This window comes from Dasypus novemcinctus, chromosome 2, assembly GCF_030445035.2.
Source record: "Dasypus novemcinctus isolate mDasNov1 chromosome 2, mDasNov1.1.hap2, whole genome shotgun sequence".
Classification (NCBI taxonomy): domain Eukaryota; kingdom Metazoa; phylum Chordata; class Mammalia; order Cingulata; family Dasypodidae; genus Dasypus; species Dasypus novemcinctus.
In genome coordinates this window covers 85247872-85271313 of record NC_080674.1, presented here as the reverse complement: position 1 = coordinate 85271313, position 23442 = coordinate 85247872, and the positions used below count along the sequence as shown (strand labels likewise).

Here is a 23442-nt window from a genome sequence, read left to right as displayed (position 1 = left end):
TCAATTTTCCACTCCACATTTGCAGATACCAGATAAAACCATCTCTCTGCTCACCACAAAAGTATTTCATCCAAACAAGCAGCTTATTCTCCATGATGGATCAGAATGTAAAAATGTTGGTGCACATTAAATCCCATTAGGATTTATAATTGTAAATAATCAGACCAGTCATGGTATAGTAAAAGAAGGATTTTTGGTTTCTTTGGTCAAACAAAAGCAGATAAAAAAGTTACAAAGATATTAGATTTTCATTCACACATAACGCAAAAAAAGGTCATTCACATTTTACACTATACAAAAATGGTATTATAAATACAGGAGAGAATTATGTGCATTTTAATGGAAGAGCAAAAAATTAAAACCTAGTAGGTGGACACAGTGTGGTTCTATGTGCTAGAACATTTAAGGAAGATAACATTTAATGCGGCAACCAATGAAACTTTTAAAGACACTGTGTATGATTATAGCCACCGTCATTTTTTTAAGCCAAAGATTTCATGAAGAAGAATCAATGTTGGGCCAAATTCTGCTTGCTCTTTTTCTATTTGCATTTTATTTGTTGTCTACTCTTCTCAAGGTTGATCTAAAATTTGGAAAAGATTCCCAAATGGCTGCTTTCCATTACAGGTTTTTCTTTAAACGTTCAATTAAGTGGATAATGATTCCAAGTCATTGTCAGCAGTCTCTTTATTCAAATAAAAGGGAGAAAACAGAGTGGGATAAGGGAGAAAGTTCAGCACACACTCCACCTAACAGGAAGAAATGGCCACACTATTTCGATACATATGCTCATTGCTTAGATGGGCAAACACCATTTGCTGAAAGCTAAACACTTTCCACTCTTTTGATAATAAACACGATGCATTCTATCCATCACATTATTTAATCAGGGACAAAGTACCTATATTATATGGTTCCAAACTGTGGGAGGGAAGTATAAAGACTAACACAGAAAAATAACTAGCATACTATGTCAATTTTCAGGTCTTGGGGGAAATAACATCCAATAAATTAAATCAGTATGGCTTACTTCATTTATTTATGTATGCTTCACAGCTGCAGCATTCATACATAAACATTCAAAAACTTTATAAAAGATTAAAATGGTTATATATACAAATTTCTTTCTTTGCATGTGTGTTGTTGCTGTTGTTTTAACAATCCCCCACCCTCCAGTGCCCAAGGTCTCTATCCATTTGAAATGCATTAACCTCGAGAGTTAGTGTTGTGAAACCACTAAAAAATAGACCCAGTTGAGTTAATAATTAGCACTTTGACCCCTAAAAAATGCTCTTGGTCACAGAAAAGTCCTCCATTCAGGCCTTTCTTGAAAGTGAAGAAAAAGGAATGCAGCAAAGAAAAGTTCCACATTGCAGTCGCTAGGTCTGCCATGCTTCTGCGTCACATGGAAGCAAATTGCACCTATGGCTGGGATGGGTGCAGTGCCCTATAGGACTGTGTGTTTGCTGTGTTTGTTAGTTGTCCAGAAAAAGCCGCCTTCAGTCTTGCCAACATATAAAGGACAAGTAAAACCATTTCCAGCCTAAACAAAGTACATAAAAGCAGCCAAACCAATGATTAAAGACCTTGAAGGCTCCATAATCATCATTAAATATGCCTGAACTCAGTGTGACTTTTTATTTTATATACAGGATTAAAATCAACATTAAATCATCTTATTTACATTGCCATTGGTGCTGAAATTGAACTTTTTAAATAGTACAGTAGGCTGGTATACATTAGAAAATGGTCTGCACCGGAGGCAAATAGAAAACTAAAGAAATTAGGTAGGCTGGAAATGGTTACTTTCTGCCCTCATTTTCTTTCATTTTGCTGGCTTTCTTGTTGATAGCCAAAACTTTCATTTAAAATATTTTGGGAGCATGGCAACCCAAAAAGATTGAGTGATGATCCAAAAACTCCAAACCAACTGATAATATTTCTCGAGGTGATAGGAAAGGCACAGGAAGTTAGGACTTTGGCTGAAATGACGAAAACACACGTTTGCCATTTTAGGGATCAGCGCCTCGACTCCTGCCACCTCCGACTCCAACGATGATCGTGTTTTGATGGGTTTACTGAATTGTCCTTTGCGGATGAGGAATTTTTAAAGTATTTCTTAGAATAAGTCCTTTGGTATGCAGATGCTACATGAAGGAAAGAAAGAAGGAAAGAAAACATAACAGTATTACTTGCTCCATACCCTAAACTACCATGACCGTAGCCATAAAATGAAGGCGTCTAGTAGTTGTTATAGCATGGTTGTCCATTCTTTCTAAAGTACCACTTACGGTTCATGCAGGTAATTTTAGGCATAGCCCATCTTCCATTTCCTAGGCAACGGATGGTTGGAAGGTGGCGTTGAATGAAACCATCTTTGCAGTGATATCTAATCAAGGAGTTGATTTCATAACGGGGTTTCATCTTTCCAAAGGTCTTGGCATTTTCTACAACAGGGGGCTGGCCACAAGCAACTAAAGAAAAGCAAATGGGTTATTTCCCAGCAATCTAATTATTGCAGTTAGTATGAATCTCTCTTTATGGTACCAAACCAAGCATGTTTGTTAAAGGCAATCATTTAGAATTAAGAAATTAATTTTTTGAAGAGAAAAATTGAATCTTGAAGCTTTGGGGTTTGGTTGAATACCAGTTTGCCTTATCTTAAATTGTGTTTTATTAAAGAACCATATGAATAAATAGCCATACATTCTTCTATCTACTTGGCAGGGCCACTTTTCTAAAAAAAAAAAAAAAAAAAAAAAAGTCAAATTGAAAAACCTCTGTTTTGTGCCAACATGTGGCCCTCTCGTATTGTTTTGACCACCATTCCTAAGTATTTATTAATTACACACCTTCACTTGGGACCAGAATGGATTTGTAAAAATTAACTATTATTGTTACCTCCATGATAAAACTTATAATCTGTTAATAATAACATAGTTTCAAAATCAGATACACACTCGTAAGTGTAAGTAAAATATCTCCTGGTTCCATTTAAGTTTACTTACTCTTTTCTGTCTTCTTTATAGAGATAGGGGAAAGGGAGAGCCACAGTATTCATGCCTCAGTTTTATAATCACCCTACAAATATTAATTTCAACTCTCAAGAAGAGTAAGGATAAAGCTTCGAATATTTATTTATTTTTAATTTAGAATGAAAAAGTCTAAACATGAACTTAGACATAATCTTAAGAAGGAGGCATAAAAGAAACCTTACTAATTTGACATTCAAGAAGCTTGGAAAATAGATCCAACTGAATTTGTGGAAACCTATAGTTGTATTCAATATTTGTATACAGAAATGAATAAAACTTGCTTTAAATGATGTACATTTTAAAATTAATTTTTATTAAATGAGCTTTGCTATGTATCTCCAACAAAAATTTAACTTGAATATAATTTCCCTAAATCACATTTCTTAATCATAGTTAAAGAACTCTGACATCACATGGTCTACAAGACCATGTTATATTCTCTCATGAAATAATATAATTCTTCAATGGGAGAATGATTACCAGAAAGCTGGATAACAAGAAGTTTGGATGCTAACTTCTAATATTAAAAGTTTACTATTATTTAAATTTATTTACATCATCAGAAGGCTGTTTAGAGCTCTATTCTTTTGTTATAGCAAATTCAAGCTTAACTTAAATATTTAGTTCCTCTAATTTGCTTCTGCTTGATAAAATGCCTTGGAAGATATTGGCCCCATTTCAAACAAAGCTGTCTTTAATGAAACACAAACCAAGCATATCTTGAATAAGAAATTAGCATTTGGATAGACATAACCTAAAACATAGAACCATAAAGTCAAACTGTTTATAGCTGAAAAATTGAAAATATTTTTGCATGTGAGTCAGCTTTACAAATTCCTACAAAATAAACTGAGATTGTTATAGTAATATTTCATTATGAATCATTAAGCTACACTAAGCATATGGATCAGTGATAGCCCCAATCTGTATACCTGTCATACTTCTGTCATTGTATTATTGACAGATATTAGGAAAAATACTGATATTAGTCAGTATGAGAATGAGACAAAAGTGATGCAGAAGGTTAAAAATTATTTATTAGATATTCCACTATACTTGATTGTGTGCTACGCTGACTCAAATAGAAGCTGCTTTTGTAACTGTGAAGAAAGCAATATATAGGTGCCTTTTAAAACTATTCAGTTATGAAGACTCATTATAAAGTTAAAATAATTCAGTTAGTGTGATATTGGCAGGGATAGGCAAATAGAGCAGAAACAGATCCATACATGCTTGATATTTGACATATGCTTGATTCTTGACAGAAGCGACATGGCAGAGCAGTGGAGAAAAGGTAGTCTTTTCATTTGGACAATTGGGTATTTCATATGGTAAAAAATGCATTTGGTTCCCTATGTCAGAGAATACATGTGAAATCAATTCCAGATGATTTAAATATATAAAGGCACATATACAAATATATAGGAAAGTCAAAACTATAAAACACTTAGAAATCATATGCAGAATAACTTTATGACCTTAGGGCAAGTAAAGATTTCTTTAGAGACAGGAAGTTTTAAACCATAAAGGAAAATCCAGTGACATCAAAATTAAGAATTCTGCTCATTGAAAAACACTATAGTACAAGTGTAGAGACAAGCTACAAACTGGCAAAAGATATTTGCAACATATATAATTATCAAAGGATTAGCAACCAGAATATATAAAGATCTACAGATCAATAGGTAGAAGATAAGCAACCAATTAAAAAAATAAACAAAAGCCATGAACTAAATTTTTTACAAAAGAAGAGCTGTAAATAAATTATAAGTATATGAAAAGAAATTCAGGAAAAGCATCCAAGAAAATGCAAATTAAATCACAAGAAATAACATTTTATACCCACCAGATTGGCAAAAATTTCAAAGTCGGTTACTATCAAATGTTGGAGAAGATGTGGAGCCACCGGACCTCTCACACATTGCTGGTGGGAGTGCAAATTGGTACAACAATTTTGGAAGACAATTTGGTATTCTCTAGTAAATTTGATGGTACATATATCTTATGACTCAGCAACTTCACTTCTAGAAATAGACCCTATAGAAATTCACATAAATGTACCAGGAACAAGTTCAAGAATGTTCATAGAAACATTGGTTGTAAATAGGAAAAACACTGGAAATAACCCAAATGCCCACCGACAGAAGAAGTGATAAACAAAACGTTGTATAGTCATACAATGAAATACTTTACAGCAGCAAAAATGCATCAACATGGATAAATCTCACAGACATAATGCTGAACAAAAAAAGCAAGGCACAGCGTACATACAGTGCAATTCCGCTTATATAAAGTTTAAGACATGCAAAACAAAATAATTCTAATAAAGACAAGCAGTTAATTAAAATCTCCTTACACTAGAAAATATTTGCTTTGTTATTTTTCCAAGTTCCATTGCAGAAGTGCCGAAGTAATGCATGTAGTCAGGAAAGCATCTCAGAGAAAGAATAGTCAGAATAAGTTCTATTTTAGATGGAGAAACAGCAGAGTAAAGTAGTCATCAATAGCAGCTGACTTTCATCTGAGACTATGGCTTTGTGTATCTTAATTTTTTTTCTTCTAATACAATTTCTCACTGGTGTTTAAGACTTTATTAAAATATTTATAGTGTGTGTACTTTTGTTTTTATATTCAAAGTCAAATAAATGGATGGTATACAATGTAATAGTATTTTGTACTCCTCCTTGAGCGGGCAAAAATTCTGGGTCTAAGGACTAAATATCATTCCTGTTATAACATTATGATTAATTATAATAAGCTGGTTTAAAAATTTTTATAGACTTCCCCATATTTGTTTAAGGAAGAAGGCTAGCGGTGTACCTTAGAAAAATCAAACTGAGCAACAATAAACACAATTCACTTTTAAAAATCAGCTTTAGTTAATTTTTTGTTTAAAGTCTACTAGGCAATTCTCATTGTGGAGTTTACATTTTTTCATATTTTGAAGGTATTCAGTTATGGATACAGGGATGGAATTTTTGATCAATGATTTATAAGCATTCAGTAAGCTTATCAGGGAGTGATTTAAAACCCCAAATGCTTATGGAAATCAGGTAGTTAATAAAAATGGAGAAGGATTGAATGAGGACTGTCCATCTAGTGAGGGCTATGGTTCCCAGTGCCAAAACCCCATATCACTGACAAATTTGGATATGAGCCAAATTTTTAAGTAAAAAATCCAGATTATCCAGGGTACATAAAAATGTTTGGATATTTTCATAGTGGAAACAATTAAAAACAACAATTGAGGGAGTGCTGAATTCCTAGCCAGGGGAGCTCTATCACAGTCCCTAAAGGAACAGCAACAATCCCCCAAGTGCAATGGCAAAGACCAAAAAGAAATGAAGGTCCAACAATGAGCCCCTGATACTAATGACTATGCTTGTGAGCCTATGCACCTGAAATAAGAACAAGGCCTAGAGCAGCAATGTGCCTAGGAGTTCCCTCCTGAGAGCCTCCGTGTTGCTCAAATGTGGTCAGTCTTGAAGCCAAACTCAGCATGTAAATGCATTGCCTTCCCCTCAGCATGGGACTTGACTCCCCGGGATGAGCCTCCCTGGTGCCGAGGGATCACTACCAAGTACCAGCTGATGACATAACTAGAAAATGATCTTGAATAAAAGATTCGACTCGGGCCAGCAGAATATCCCTGTCTACATATAATAACAGGAGTTAAAAATGCTTTTTTACCTAAATCAAGGGGGAAATAGAAAGGACAAATGAGTATATGGCTATGAGTCTCTAAAAAAGAGCCTGGAGGTTATCAGAGGGGTTGCCCTTATGCACACCTGAGCAGAGTCTCAGAGACAGATAAAGTAGATACAAGCCCAGGTATTGGTTCTTTTGAGGGCTACAGAGACCCACAGGTTTTACGGTCATGGCAGATGGAGTTCACTGCCATGTCAGTTGGCCCTTCTTTGGAGTTGGTGTTTCTGTGTGATGGAGCTGGACTCAGATGTGATCTCTTTTCACAAGTCTTTCCTGTTACTTTACCAGAATTGTAGTTGGTGCTGGGGTTTAAGATATATTTAGGGGATCTGAATCTCTGGACTGACCATATGATAGCCAGGCCCTGAGTCTCAACAGACTTCAGCTCCTACACTCTGATTTATTGGACTTACCCCACTCAGCTAACATGGAGTTGAAGAATGTCAACCACCACACCATGAAGCCAAGAATGCCTACAACTGAAAGCAGGAGGACTGCATCTAGCATCCATGTGGAATCTAAGCCCCCTCTTGACATAGATGTGGAATGGACACAATCAATCCAAGGTCCACAGGATGGAGGAATAGAGTAAGGATTAGAGTGGACTTACTGATATTCTATTCATGAACTATTGTGGTTAGTAATGGAAGAAAATGTGGCATTGGTGTGGAAAAAGTGGCCATGGTAGCTGCAAGGTGTGGGGAATGGAGGAAGAGATGAGATGCGGAGGTATTTTCAGGACTTGGAGTTGTCCTGGGTTGTGCTGCAGGGACAATTATCGGACATTGTAGATCTTCACATGGCCCACTGGATGGAACGTGGGAGAGTGTGGGCTATGATGTGGATCATTAACCATGAGGTGCAGCGATGCTCAGAGATGTATTCACCAAATGCAATGAATATGTCATGATAATGGAGGAGAATGTTGCTATGGGGGTAGTAGTGGGGTAAGGGGGTTGGGGGTACATGGGGACCTCATATTTTTTGAATGTAATATTTTTAAAAATGAATTTAAAAAATAAATAAATTTTTTTAAAAATCCAGATTATTTTGTGCTATATCCCAATTTTTAAATGTTGGCAACTGATTAAAATTTTTGATGCTGTTTAATATGATGAGGAGAGCATCAAAAAACAGAGCTATAGACCCTTGGGCTGGCAGTTGTTTTTCTCAAAGATACTACAAGTTGTTTTGCTAAATAAATTCTACATTTTTATCCTAAGCACCTAAACTCTAACAGTCACTAAGAACAAACTTTTCAATATTATATAGGAAGACAGCAATATTCCAAAACACCAAAAGATGATACATCCAGTTTGTGTCTCAAAGAATGAAGCTGGTCCTTTGCTTAATTCTTTTGATAACTGAAATGCAGATTAATTAAAGATACATTATTAATGGAGTAATCATTACCTGTTCCTTTCTTGCAAGTGTAGGTGAGATGATAATTGCAGGGAACATCATTCCACTGGCCGTTCTCATGCCAAATGATTACAACACAATCTTCTCCAGCAGAAAAGAAGCTGTCTGGTTGGTTGGGCCTCCAGTTCTCATATTGCTGAAAGAATGGAGGGAGAAGGTAACTACTGATAGTCAAGGAGTAATAAATATTGTAAGAGTGATAATGACATCACATCACAATTCAATTAGAATGGATTCAACAATTTCTGTTAGGCCATCTAGCAAAAATGATTGTGGTGGCAGAGTTCAAACCTGTGAATGAAAAATGTATATAAGATTATTCAAAGTCTTTCTTCAACCACTATTTTTTTCTTTGACAATGAGCTATAGCTAAGAAATTTTGGTCTCATTATCCTAGATTTCTAAATATATACTCAACTCCCAATTTAAGAAATTCCATTATTTTTATTAATTATATCAGCATTAGGGAATTAAGGAAAAAAATAATAATCTCACCACTCGAATCCATTATGTGTTTCTTCTAGCCCTTTCTATGCACATGTAAGTTTAGAGTTGTGATCATATTTGCAATGAAATTTTATCCTTTCTTTTCTTATCTTTCCCACTATAAAGTACCTTTCTTTATTTTATTTAATGAGATTACTTTTATCCAAGTGCATTTATTTGGTAATAAAATTGAGATAATGTCTACATAATATTTTTTGTATTTGCCTGGTATACCTTTGCCCATCATTCTATATTCAACCTTTCCGAGTAATCCTGTTTTAGATGTGATTCTTACATATACCATATAGCTAGACACTTATTTTGATAGGAATATTTATCACATTTATGTTAATTAATATAGAAGCTTTTTTTTAAAGATTTATTTTATTTATCTCCTCTCCTGCCCGGCCCCCCATGGTCCATTCGCCATGTGTTCTTCTGTGTCTGAGTCTGCTTGATTCTCATTAGGTGGCTCCAGAAGCCAATCCTGGAACCTTCTGGAGTGGGAGAGAGGCGATCATTCTCTTGTGCCACCTCAGCTCCCTGGTCTGCCATGTCTTCTATTGCCTCTCCTCTGTGTCTCTTTCTGGTGCATCATCTTGCTGCACCAGCTGTCTGTGTGGGCCAGCACTCCTGTGCAGGGTAGTACTCCTGCACAGAGCAGTACTCTGTGCAGGCCAACACTCCACGTGGGCCAGCTTGTCACATAGGCCAATTTGCCTTCACCAGGAGGCCCTGGGCATCAAACCCTGGACCTCCTATATGGTAGATGGGAGCCCAATTGCTTGGGCCACATCTGCTTCCCTACAAGATATGCTTTTAAAAGTATATTTTACTATAAATACATGTTTGCTTTTCTTTGTGTAATGTGTGTTCAGATAATGCAAAAAGATTTCTGTGTTTGATATTTTTCTCCTAGTTACCTTTAAACCTAAATCTTTTAGAAGGTATCTATTAATTCCCCACACTAAGTAATGATATGTAACGTGAACTATCTTTCACCTTCAATCATAGTAATGCATACCATTTATTTAGCACCAATAATGGATGACACCTTCTGTTAGTTACTTAACATTTATTTATCTCTTACAACAATCCAGCATGGCTAAGAGTAATTTGGAATTTATAGAAGTTAGGGATCCAGGACTCCCATTTAAGTCCAATTCTTTGTTACTTTAAAATGTTGCCTCCCTGAAAACTGATAATTATATGAAAATGCACTCCTTTTGCATATTCTAACAGACTTAGAAGAGATTAAATGATATTCGACCATGAATAAGAGACCAGTTTCTAAGCCTTGAGTCTCTTACAAAGTAAAATGTGATATTGGAGTTTGTTTGTTCAGTGTCTTTCTGGCTCTACTGAAGTATCACTTTTCCACTCAGCTTTGCCTCATGTTTTATTACTTCTAATGCAGACAAGATTACTGGAGACAAACTTCTTTAATATGGTAGAAGCTCAGATTCAGATTTACATGACAGTGGCTAATATAACTATCTTTTCAGGGTCCATGGATACATTAATCTTTCATCGAATTAAAAAGAAATTTGTGGTTTGAAACAGTGAGTTAAGGGATTTTAGTTGGAAAAGATAAAAGTCAGACAAGAAAGAACTGTGTATAGATTTAAGTCAACTGCTCTCAATTCAGAGCAAGCAAAAAAGTGATTCTACTATTTACTCCCAACAATTCCGCTACTTTCATGTCTTTAAAAAAAGTTTAAATATATTTAAGAAAAGGTCCGGATTTTTTCTTCTCAGAAAAAAATGCAGTTTAAATTGTTTTTTAACGTGGTTAACCCTAGATCTTTGATAAAATGTTTTGTGAGAAGAAAATCTAAAGGTTGAAAACCTTGGGATTAACCAACTTTCTATTTTCCTTCAACCCCTTTTCTTAGCTTTACTCTATTGCCCTCCTTAATCATATCAAAATTAAGGTAGGTGCTATGAGATTCCTATTATGTAAAAAAGAGGTTCCTGTTATGTGAAAAACAATCTTTAGCAGTGATAACATTGCAAAGAAGCAAAAAATGTTTAATAAAGGTGCTTTTTTCCCCAAAACTCAGAATGAAGGATGTTTTATTTTTCTGGTGAAAAACTGAACCAAAAATGATAAGGATTTAAAACAAACTCTAGTAGGCTGAATGGTAACATGAGTTACCTCCCAGAGAGTCCTGGGAAGGGTATGTCTCCCAGCAACCAAGAATGGTGGACCCTAATTATTTCTCTATTTTCCTTTTCTTTGTTTGCTTCCTTTTCCTTGTCATCCCTCACCTTCCACCCACCAAGAATTTCTTTCTTTTTATTTTGCTACCCTTCTTTAACAGATAGTAGACAAGGAAACGGAACAACAAAAAAGAAGTATAAAAGTTACGTTCAACCTGTTCCTTATGTCTAAGTTGACTTAAATGAAATTTAAAGCAGGATAAAAATAAAAAGCAAAAGAACAGGAATTCATTAAAACTAACAAAAATCTATACTTAATACCTTCTACGGTCAAAGACTCCAGAGTTCCCCAAATATTTATTTTGGATTTTGGAGCTTAATATTTTCTAACTTACTTCCTAAAACCATTTACAAGAAACAGAAAATGTCCTTAAAAGTGGGAAAATTTTCAACACCCCACTAATATATGTAAACACATTTAAAACTGCAGTATTCTCTCCTTCCCTGTCACTACCCATACTGCCCATATCCTTTCCTTGTTTTATTTTTCTTCATAATACTTATTATCTTCTAACTTACTACATAATTTACTTATTTATGGGGTTTTCTTTCCCTAATGAAACATCAGCTCAATGAAGACAGGATTTTTGTTTGTTTAACATTTTGTTTGCATCTATATCCTCAGTGCCAGGAACTATGCCTGGCACATAGTAGGTGTTTAGTAAATAGTTTGACGTTTTAAAATAATGAATCCCCAGAGGGTAACATTCTTCTTCAACCACATATCCCTAATCAAAGATGTTATTTGCTGCTAGTAGATGACAGGTGAAACAGGCAAACACAGACATAGCCAGTGGAAGGAAATAAATATTCTGCAAAACAATTGGCAATACATAACAAGAGCCTCAAAAATGTCCTACCCTTGGACCAAGTAATTCCTCTTCTCCTAAAAATCTATTCTACAAAAATAATCAGAATATTTTATGTGAACTAACATTTATACCCACAGTAAAAGGGTAACAACCTTTACATATATATATAGGTTGTACATATGTTAAAATAAATTATGGTATAGTCAAATGGAATATTGCATTATAATTAAATATTTTGTCTTTGAAGAATATATAAGGCAATGGAAAATACTCAAAAGAGGTGTTAAATTAAAATTAAAAAGCAAGGGAAGTGGCTGTGGCTCAATCAGTTGGGCTCCCGTCTACAATATAGGAAGCCCTGGGTTCACGTCCTGGGACCTTCTTGTGAAGGCAGGCTCACCCACACACTATGGAGAGCCACTTGGCCCTCAGATGCCATGGAGTGCTGCCCAGCCCGCAAGCACTGCAGAGAGCTGACTCAGCAAGGTGACACAACAAAAAAAAAAGGGAGACAAGCAAAAACACAGAAGAGTATACAGCGAATGGACACAGAGAACAGACAGCAAGCAAGCTGCAAGGGGGGAGGAGGGGAAATAAAATAAATATAGACAAAGAAGAATGCACAGTGAATGGACACAGAGAGCAGACAGCATGCAAAAAGCAACAAGGGGGGATATAAACGAAATTTTAAAAAGATACTAAAAATATACAACGATCCCAATTCTACACCTACTCTCAGGTACAGCTGTGTGTGTGTATGTGTGTGTGTGTATTTATACAAAAAAGACCAAAAAGAAATGCAGCAAAATGTTATAAAGTTATTTCTGAGCAACATGTGACTAAGAGATATTTCTATATAGTCTTACATACTTTTCAGATTCTCAAGAATAAGCATGAATTACTTTTATCAATCAACAAAAGTGAACATAATAAAATTATATGGTTATCGGATAGGACCCATTGATTTCTTAACTAATTCTTTTTTAATTTAACCTCATTAAAAGTTACTTCAACTTATCAAAGTCAATTGACTGTCAGGTATTTGCAGCTGATGTTTCCTCCTGATCTGAACACTGTAACGTCTCATTTTCACACTGAAATGAGACTCAGATTCCATGCCACTGAAATGATTTTAAGGGCTTATGCTGCCCAGACTCAAACCTCTGGTAAATGGTTTAATTGTCTTTAGTGGAATTATATTTGGCTTGCAGAGATGATTTAAAGCGTGTGTTCTGTGTTGTTGCTTGGCAGAGTTGTGGCTTAATGGTGCAGGACCAAATTTTAGCTCTGTGGTTTTTACAGGAATGTCTGATACCCACGGGCTTGACACATTATTACCTCATATCTGATAGCTCCATTGTGCAGATTTAACTTGGCTAGGATGCTCTAATTTTGCTCCATGTCATTGCCAAACTGACTTAGCAAAGGAAGTTCCAGTTTTCTGAACAGCTTTCTTTGTTTCTTCCTGAATTCTTTATGATCTTATTTAAAGTTATTTACAGGGCAAAAGAGTATAAAAGATAAATCTTTGACTTTAGATGTAATACTTTTTCTTTTCAGTAAAGTTAAAGGTTAGGAAGAAATCCCTCCTCTGGAAACCAATTCTAGGAAGCGGACGTGGCTCAGGCAATTAGGCTCCCATCTACCATATGGGAGGTCCAGGGTTCAATACCCAGGGCCTCCTGGTGAAGGCAAGCTGGCCCGTGTGGAGAGCTGGCCCATGCGGAGTGCTGTCCTGTGCAAGAGTGCTGCCCTGCACAGGAGTGCTGCTCCGCACGAGTGCTGGTGTATGCGGAGTGCTGGCCCATACAGAGAGGTGACGCAGCAAGTTGATGCAACGAAGAGGGACACAGAGGAGAGACAATAAGAGATGCAGCAGACCAGGGAGATGAGGTGGCGCAAGAGAATGATCACCTCTCCCCCACTCTGGAAGGTCCCAGGATTGGTTCCCAGAGTCACCCAATGAGAATACAAGCAGACACAGAAGAACATAGACACAGAGAGCAGACAATGGGGGAGGGGGGAGAAAGAAAGAAGGAAATCTTAAAAAAAAAAATCAATTCTGAGTAATGAAAATGTAATCGATTTTTTCTCTCTTATAGACAGTATTTCATAAATACAGAAATGTAAATTTATGGAACAAGTTGGGGGGAAACTCACCCCCTTCCCATCTGGCTATTTTTCTCCTCCCTTGAGATCATGAACATATACCCTGGGATGGTCACCCTGCATTGACTCTCTTCTAGGGCTGGATGGGCAAACTAAGAATAATTCTAAAAGCTACATGGCTTGGGGAGAAATAATTTTAACCTCTTTGACAAAAATAAATGCTAGTCATTTTTGTGCATTTATCTGTGTCACAGGGGCACATTTTCCACCCTAAGGCCTGAGCTCTGTAGCTTTCTCCAGGGACAAGAAATAGAGATAGCTACTACACCTGAAAATAGAACCTTAAAATCACTTTGCATTTTAGTTCTCTTCCGATAGCAGCAAAAATTATGATCTAAAACTCAAATATATTTGACAGAGGAAAGAAAGCTCAGACGCAAAATTTTCTACATGTTATATACAAAGTAAACAACAGATTTACATTTTATTAAGAGATCATTGTTTTTCACCTAGTATGAAACTGCTTAATGCTGTACAATTATATGATAGTTTCTTTATTTTTCAGAGTTCCAATTAAATGCCTACTCTGTAAGAAGGAAAAAAATGCCAAAAAAAAAAAAAAAAAGACAACTCTTTCAATTAAATTGGATTCGGTCACTTTTCAGTATTTTTTTCTATTTCTTTTCCCCCCAACTGGATTCAAATAAGTCAACTGCCAAAATTATAAAATGACTCAAAAAACCCTGGCTGAAATCCAACCGCTCATAAGCATGGTTCTCTCCACAAACCAGAGGACTCATTACAAACCAGTTCTAATACTGAGGGGAAAAAACTGAGCAGACTGTGTTATTCATCAAAATCTATCAAACTTTATAAATGCTTAGAGTATTTTGTTCCAAATAATCCATGCTTTGTTCTTTTTTTAACAACAAAAAAAGGATTTGTCTGATATTAATTATACTGTAGGTTTTCCACAGCAAGTACGACTTCTCTCCCACCAACATTCCCAACTCTCGAAGAACACCCGCAGGTACACAGGTCTAACAGTGATTGCACTAAATTTTCTTGTGCAGGAGGGCTGAAGAGCTATTGCTCTTCTTCCCAGTTCTTTGCAAGTCTCCAACTTGATTCAATCAACATTGAAAAATAAATGGTTTGTGCTTCTGAAAGTTATCAGTAATGCGTAACTTACAGACAAGGTTTATATCCTTTCAAGGTGAATCTCTGATTACATAGTACTAGGGGGCCCAGCTCTCATAGGAGATACCAGAGGATCTTTTATCTTTAAAATACACACCATGTGCCCATGATCAATGGCCAGGGTCTAAACACTCAGCAGATAGCAGGCACCACAAGCAAGAAGCAAACACACTGCTGATAAAAATGTAAGGTAATTAACTGACCTTTTCTTTGGGCAAAGATCGGGAAACAGCTTTTTTCTAAAGTTCAAAATGCACTCTTTTAGAAATATACAACAATTAAACAAGGAGCATTTATTTCTCTGCTCTAAGTAAAGGGGTTTACTTGGGTCCTGCTTCCAGTTAAGGAAAGGAAACAAGGCCATCCAGTATTAGTCAGTAACTGCTGTTGACAGTCCCATCCCAGCTGGTCCTTTACGTTATACATATACAGGGAAAGAGATCAAGGAGAAAATATGCATACAGCTGAGTAGTGAAAATCAAAGGTCTTGAACCATCCATGCAACATTCCAAACTGGTCTTTGTTTTCCATACCAAGGTTTTTGAAGAAGTCTTTACAAAGAGAATGTCAATCTAGAAACCAAACCCTGAAGATAAAAGACCATGCTACAATCTCTTCTAGAGGGAGTATCCTTAGAATATCAAAGAGTTTTGTTCTTAGATCCCTTTTATCATCATCTTATGACTAAGAAGTTTTCAGAGCAGCTATTCTTATAAAAACAATCGATAACTAGCCCTTCTCTATAGTATTTTACTCATTTTAAATGTTTTTCACCTTAACTTGGTCAAATAACTACAAATTATCATCAATAGGCACTGGTTCTCCCAAAGAGTCACACAGGCTACCTAGAATCTCTTGGTTCTTCTCCTTTCTGCTAGCTCTAGCTCCTAAATGGTATGATATAAATGAAGAGAAAACACTCGGTGAGATTAATGTCCAGCTTTTTGTGACCCATAACTTCAAGAACTTCTCTCTCTCTCTCTCTCTGGGTCTCTCTCTGTCTCTGTCTGTCTGTCTCTCTCTCTCTCTCTCTCTCACACACACACACACACCATTACATAGATAGGAGCTTCTTGTAATGAAGAAAGGATATGTCTAAGACCTTTGGGAATCGTCCCTATTTGCACAAACTTATAGAACAGTAAATTTCCCACCATATATGTAATAGAGAAGGACTGAAATGGTTACCAGAGTAGCCAACAGAAGACTCCTTGAGGTGGAAATACTAAGCTGACTAAAGACTGACTAATCAAATACTTCTCACACATGAGCCAGCCATTGATACAGTTCAAATTTGTCCCTGAGAAAAAGTACAAAATATTTCATATTGTGGCTCTTCAGGGTCTTTCATGTATAGCTGAAAGTGAAACTGCCAAGAATCTACTATATAAAACCACTGATCTATCAACATATTTAGCTATAATTTTTCAGCTTAGAAGCAGTCACTCTTCTTTAAAATTCACATAATTTAGATAGCTTTGAATGGCCAATTAAGACCTCTATATTTGGAACTATTACAGATTTTGCCAAGCACATTTAAATAATCACATACATTCAATTGATAAAAACTATGCTTGATATTTGTCCAGTGAAGCCATTCTGAGACACAATACATTATTGTTGTTGCTTGAAGAATTTACTAAAGCTTCAAACTATAAATTGGATTTTCCCCCATTTAACAGTCTTGTTACTATGCTTCAACTACCCTCTCTCCCCACCAAACACTGCCAATTTACCATTAAAAAAAATCTTTCATAGGAAAACCAAAAAAGTCCTATCAGCTCACCTGCCAAGGAAACTAGCCAAGAAAAACTTTCTGCTGAATCCTATTACTGTGTATAAGGAGAAGATACAAGAAAGACTAGTCTTAAAATTTGTCTTGGTTGCTAGGGTTTTATTAACCATGTGACTCATATGTTAGCTTACTTTGCATTTAAAAAACCATTTCATCTCACATTTGACATTAGAAGCTAATAATATCAAGTAATTCATACCAGAATTTTCAAACTCATAGCTACAGGAACTTAATTTATAGAGAATATTATTCCTGCAAAGATGGAATACTGGGAGAGTTATGTTTTGGAACGAAAAATACAATATGACCACTAGGTGGTGATATCTACCTATCATATTATGAATTACGAAGTCAATCACTGTTAACAAAACAGAACACCCAGAAAATATCATGCTTATTCACCCCATGTGACAAAAAAAAAAGATGAAAAGATTTTATCTGATACCTTTTGTGATAGAAAACATGAAGAGAAGATTTGCTAGAAGATGGACTTCAGCTTGATAGCACTTACCAATCTGCTAGCATTCTATTCTGCTGTAGGCCATAGAGGTATAATCTAAACTTTCTACTTGACTACAATAGTTTTACTATTCTCCATTTTGTCTTTTTAAATTATCAGAACATAACTTACATCAATGGCAAAACTGCATCAGATGCAAAGCCAACTCTACAGTCCTTCTTAGAAGATCATAATTAAATACCTATGCATACAAATGAAATATCTGCAGTGTGATTCAGTCAGTTTATTTTTTAAGTAAAAGCATATCTGGATTAGCTACATGACACCTGAACTGACAGCCGACTTGACTTGTCTGTGTGCAAACTTCCTTTATCACCTGGGACAAATTTTGCCTCTGCATATACTCCCAGAGCTAGAAATTAAATCCAAATACAGTTGATGCCAAGGGTAAGAAGATAACCACCACAGTATAAAAGCAAACTCTGAATAGAAAACACTTTCCCAAGAGGACCGCTCACCCGTCCAAAGCATATGCTGATAAGAAACTACCTCTCACTAAATAAAGAATTCAAAATACCCACTCTGAGTTACCCCCAGCCTTTCATAAGGCAGGTCAAACAGTTATCGGAAAGAAGGCTATAAGTCAGACTACTTATTACAGAAATCAAAACATTGGATAACTTTAAGATGTGGGTCCCCCTACCCCAGATGGCTGTGGTACACAATAGTCATTTGTTTATAGTCCACACCGGGTATATTTAAGTTTATTTTAACTTATACAGGATATCTGACCTCCCTGGAGGTAAAGACATCCCTTCTTATGATCCTTGCACTGGTTTAAAGTTACTCTGGTTCGGGTTCTTATTTATGTTTTAAGGGAGGTTATGGTTTTGCTGTTGTCTCTTAGTTGAACAGGGTAATTCGCTGACCAACAACTGAAAGGAAAAGAGCAGCTTTGTTTTAAAGGAGAAAGAGACGTTTGTTTTGGTGTCACTACCCGATGCTGGCAGCCTGGAGTCCAATCCTCCAAACATGAATATGCTGAAGGGAAGAAAAACTAACTTGGGGTCTCCTGACAGTTGTTAAAGTGGCAACATGCCCATTATTTTCCTAGCTGGCAAACCTCTGTGCAAGAGAGACAATCTGGCCAGCTCTTGAGTGCAGCACTAATCTTGTGTAATAGAGTGAGCTCACTGCCCTACAAAGCAGTAATTATCAACAGCATTTTCTAAGGATGTGAGTTACTCCCGCTGTGAGATGGGGGCCCCAGGCAGAGCCCCAGGGAGCTGCTTGCTTCTAATCCATTACATGAATGGTGCCAGTGGGCTCTTTTACCCCAAGCTTGTTTGCACAGGTCTTCAGTTATGAAGTGCTAACAATCCAAATACAATGAGAAACTGCCAAAACTCATACTTTTTTTTTTTGCTTTCTCCATGGTTATGCATTGCCTTACACTAATTAGCAATTAAATTTAAATGCCTCAGTGTGAGTTTAAAGTTTCACAGAGCAATGCTGGAAATGCATCTGTGAGAAGAAACAACTGCATCATCAAAGAAAATTAGAATAATTTTGTCAATTATAAAATGATTTTCTAGTGGTAGGTAAATATTGTTTGACCTGCCACTGGGTATCTGAACTACAATATGACTGTAACGTTTTGCATGTAAAATCAGAAGAACCAGTTCTTGATTATGAATCAAATTGAACTGTAGCTACAAATGAAAATGTTCACGAACAGCTTAGTGGTCTTTGCAGAAAGAAATTGAATATTCTTCCACTCATGAGTATGTGTTAAAAGATGAGGAATGTTCTTCCTTGTTCTTTCATTTTTATTTTTTTTAAGATTTCTTTATATTCCCCCTCTCCCTCCCCCCACCCTGCTGCTTTTGCTGTCTGTGTCCACTCGCTGTGTGATCTTCTGTATCTATTTCTCTTTTTTGTCTTCTTTTCTCATTTTTCTCTCCTCTGGGATTCACCGGGATTCACTCCTGGGGACCTCTGATATGGAGAGAGGTTCCCTGTCAGTTGTGACACCTCATTTCCTGGTCTCTGGTGCACTTCACCTTGACTCTCCCCTTCGTCTCTTTTTTTGTTGCATCATCATCTTGCAGCAGGACTCACTTGTGCAGGCACTGGCTCACTGGCGGACACTTGGCTCACTGCACAGGCATCAGCTCACCATGTGGGCACTCATGCAGGTACTTGACTCACTGCACAGGCACATTTTCTCTTCTTCTTTTTCACCAGGGACCCTAGGAATCGAACCCAGGTCCTCCCATATGGTAGACGGAAGTCCTATCACTCGAGACACATCTGCTTCCCATTCTTTGTTCTTTTGTGCTAACAAAACTTTATGAGGTTTAACATAAATAAATTGCTCTTAATATGCTGTGTAAGCAGTTTACAGAAAAGAGGAATCTAACTTGTAGCTAAAAGCATTTGCCAGCCAGGCCCATGTCTGTCTGCCAATAGTTTATAGAAAGTCTTCTAAGATTTTCAGGTAGAAAAATAAAGCTTAAATTTTTGGTACGGAGGCTCGTGTTTTGCATTGTTTTCCACCAATCATGTACAATCCTTTCAAAAGAGCAGAAACCTACAAACAAGCTTAGAAAGCCTCAAAAATTAGTCCTGCCAATTCTCTTTTCAATGTCCAAGGCATCTGGGAGAGGGGAGCGAACAGGAAGCTCTGCATTTATAAAAGGGGAATAAGGACACATTCCTATAGAAAAGAAATAATGGTTTATGGCCTGCAATTTGTTACTTCTATTCTCCACTCCTTTAAGTGTCTCTTGTTGGGCTGCAGGACTATTTCTTTATTGTTTCTACCTTTTTTTTTTTTTTTAAAGATTTATTTTTATTTATTTAACTCCCCTCCCCTCCCCCGGTTGTCTGTTTTCTGTGTCTTTTTGCTGCGTCTTGTTTCTTGTTTCTTTGTCCGCTTCTGTTGTCGTCAGTCAGTGGCACGGGAAGTGTGGGCGGCGCCATTCCTTGGCAGGCTGCTCCCTCCTTCGCGCTGGGCGGCTCTCCTTATGGGTGCACTCCTTGCGCGTGGGGCTCCCCTACGCGGGGGACACCCCTGCATGGCGCGGCACTCCTTGCGCGCATCAGCACTGCGCATGGGCCAGCTCCACACGGGTCAAGGAGGCCCGGGGCTTGAACCGCGGGCCTCCCATGTGGTAGACGGACGCCCTAACCACTGGGCCAAAGTCCGTTTCCCTGTTTCTACCTTTTTGAAAGCTGGCTTTTCTCACATACTTTCCTTGACAGACTGATGTGTTTATTTATGAAAGAAGATAAGTAGCCACTGGATTCAAAATTAAACCCACAATGAATCTGACCATTTTTGTGCACAGCTCTAATCAATTGGTGGAAGGTGGTGAGTGGAAGATGCAAATTCTAGGTGTGCCAGCTCACCAATGCTGGCCACACATGTCAAAATTAAAATGAAAAATTCAGTTTATTTCCAGAAACATATCTTTTAAGTAGAAATCTTCATTAATTAGCCTTTTGCAATCTGTATCATAACTATCAAGGAGCAAATTGAGTTGGTTAGAGCTAGAAAACAAGACATTTATTGATCTGTGCTTTAGTAACTCATTCTAGAACTTCCTGACTAGATTCAGACAAGTACAGAAGAGAGGAAGTCTCTGTTTTCTCTAAACAGAAAACTGGAGATAAAGGAGGCCATGACTACTTACAGGGGCTCCGAGAAGAAAATAGCCTTGCAGGGGCTATTACTGACTTGAGCACTAACAAAACAGAGATGAGTGAAGTAAAAATCTGAAAGGCATGTAGGTATTTTTCTGGTGGTGGTTGTTTTTTAATGTAGAAGAATAAAATCAGGGTTTGGTTTTGTTTTGTTTTTAGACAAACAAATCATACCTTCTAAAAGGTCCTCAACATTTTAAAAATATAATTGGACTGTCAATTCTATTTAATCCTCAACCTCTAGCCACTGCTACTAAAAGCAATATTTCTTTTGAGTTAACTGCATCAAATTAAATGAGGTCTCTGATCCCCAGTGGTGAAGGGTAAACTGCCAGAAGAGAGAAAGGGTCAATCTGTACTAAACATAATTCCCCTGGTAAGAATTTTATTCCTGGCAGTTAGAGAGCAAGATGGTAACAGCTTTATATCTCTGAGATCCAGGGAATGATTTTAATCTCCTTGTTGGAAGGTATATTTATACAAAGTAGTATGATCAAGGCTCCTAATAGTTTCAAATATCTCCCTAATTGGGCTGTCTCATGAACAGCTACAGTCTTTAGTTTAAAAGAAAGCTGTGAAGGGAAGAGGATTTGGCTCAACTGATAGAGCATCTGCCTACCACATAAGAGGTCCAAGGTTCAAACCCAGGGCCTCCTGGCCCATGTGGAGCTGGCCCATGCACAGTGCTGACGTGCGCAAGGAGTGCTGTGCCATGCAGGGGTGTCCCCCACATAGGGGAGCCCCACAGGCAAGGAGTGTGCCCCACACGGAGAGCCGCCCCACACACACAAAAGAAGGCACAGCTTGCCCAGGAGTGGTGCCACATATACGGAGAGCTGATGCAGCAAGATGATGTAACAAAAAGAGACACAGATTCCTGGTGCAGCTGACAAGAATGCAAGCAGACACAGAAGAACACACAGTGAATGGACACAGAGAGCAGACAGTGGGGGGGGGGGGGGGCGGAGAAATCAATAAAAAATAAATCTTTAAAAAAAAAAAAGTTGTGAAAATGATTTTGCCACCAAGTATATAGAGAAATATAAGTGGTCCCATAGTGGTCCCCAGTATTGGATCTCTCTGTGCTTGAAACAACAGACTCAGGTAGTGGATGGATAGAGGAAATTCTGTTTAACTTGAGGCAAAAAAATCATCCTTGCCCAAATAATCTGCTGAAAATTAAACAAGCTGATAACATTTGGAAAGCACATTTCCATTTGCCTGTTTCATTATATTTTAGATGTAGATAATAAGGTTTTTAAAACTCTTTTCTTCAGAAAGTATATTGACAGACGATGGGCCGACCTTAAAAAAACAAAACCCTCCTTCAAAGTTCTGAATAAATTACTGGTTTCCTAAAGCTTCATGGAAAATCTGCTCTGATATAACTCAAGCATGCAGGAGCAGCAAAAGGTTGAAAAATTTGCTTTCCATTTTTTTCTTTCCAGTATTTATTACAAAAGTGTTCCTAGGACAACCATGGTCAAAAGTGTCATAATTTCCAGCTGAAATGGCTGTTTTCCTTTCAGTTAATAACTTTGCTAAGAAGTATTATGCTCAGCTATACATTTCTGTTTTGGAGAAACATATTTTTTTTAGTTTTCACCATATTTTAAAACCCATCTATTTTTCTATAGCACGAAGGTTAAAAAAATCTTTAAAAAAAATTCTTGCATTTAATTGAGTAAGAGATGTCACAAAGACGTTGAGCCAAAAAACTTAATGTTGTCATTTCAGGATTCAAAAGATAGAATACACTGGCTGGGGAATATATGGATATTGATTATCATTTGTTCTTTCAACAAACATTTACCAGTTATCTACTTTAGATGATCCACTAGGCTAGGTGCTGCAGAAGGAGCAATGGAAATTAATCCCTATCTCCGAAACAGGGATTCACTGCTAGGGATGGGAAGAGGGCTGAAGGGGCAAGAGGGAGGAGCCGTTGGACCATACTCAGCCAAGGTGGCTTCCTGGATAAAGGAGACTCTGGCTAAGCAACTATTTGAGTATTTGTTAAGTGAATTAATGGCAAGAGGGGAGAACATTCTAAGCACTAGTGCAAGTGTATATAAGGATCCAGACCACGGCTTATTCTAGGAACTATGAGTATTTTGAGATGATATTGCTTAGGAAGTGGCAGGAGGTACAGTTGTGGGCAGGAGCCAGATCATGAAGGGCTATGAATGCCATGCTAATAATGAGAATTTTATATTGAAGACAATGGAAACATTTTAAGAAGTGAGTAACAAGGGTTCACAGCAAGGGAAGAGAAGGTCACTGGCACTGGAAAAGACATGGAAGAAAACACTTCAGAATAGTCATTCATTTTACAATAGGTGCAAGAAAGAACTTCAGAATCAGCTAATCATATATAAGCTATTAATAGATAAGAAAAGTTTGTTTGCCAGATTGAATGTGAATTTAACTTGGATGGTTGACCTCAGTATCTCTGAAGACATTACTTGGATAACAAATAAAGCA

At 37.1% G+C, this 23442-nt stretch overlaps 1 protein-coding gene across 1 annotated transcript in view; it reads right to left on the bottom strand.

Moving 5' to 3' along the window:
• Nucleotides 1–669: 669 nt before the first annotated feature.
• VCAN (versican) overlaps nucleotides 670–23442 on the bottom strand; it is a 122133-nt gene continuing 99360 nt past the window's right edge. The window contains exons 13-15 of the mRNA XM_058275658.2: nucleotides 8157–8301; nucleotides 2292–2474; nucleotides 670–2147 (exon numbers count right to left, since the gene is read on the bottom strand). Coding sequence (XP_058131641.1) covers nucleotides 2020–2147; nucleotides 2292–2474; nucleotides 8157–8301 — 456 coding nt within the window. The 3' untranslated portion in view covers nucleotides 670–2019. The remainder of the gene's footprint in view (nucleotides 2148–2291; nucleotides 2475–8156; nucleotides 8302–23442) is intronic.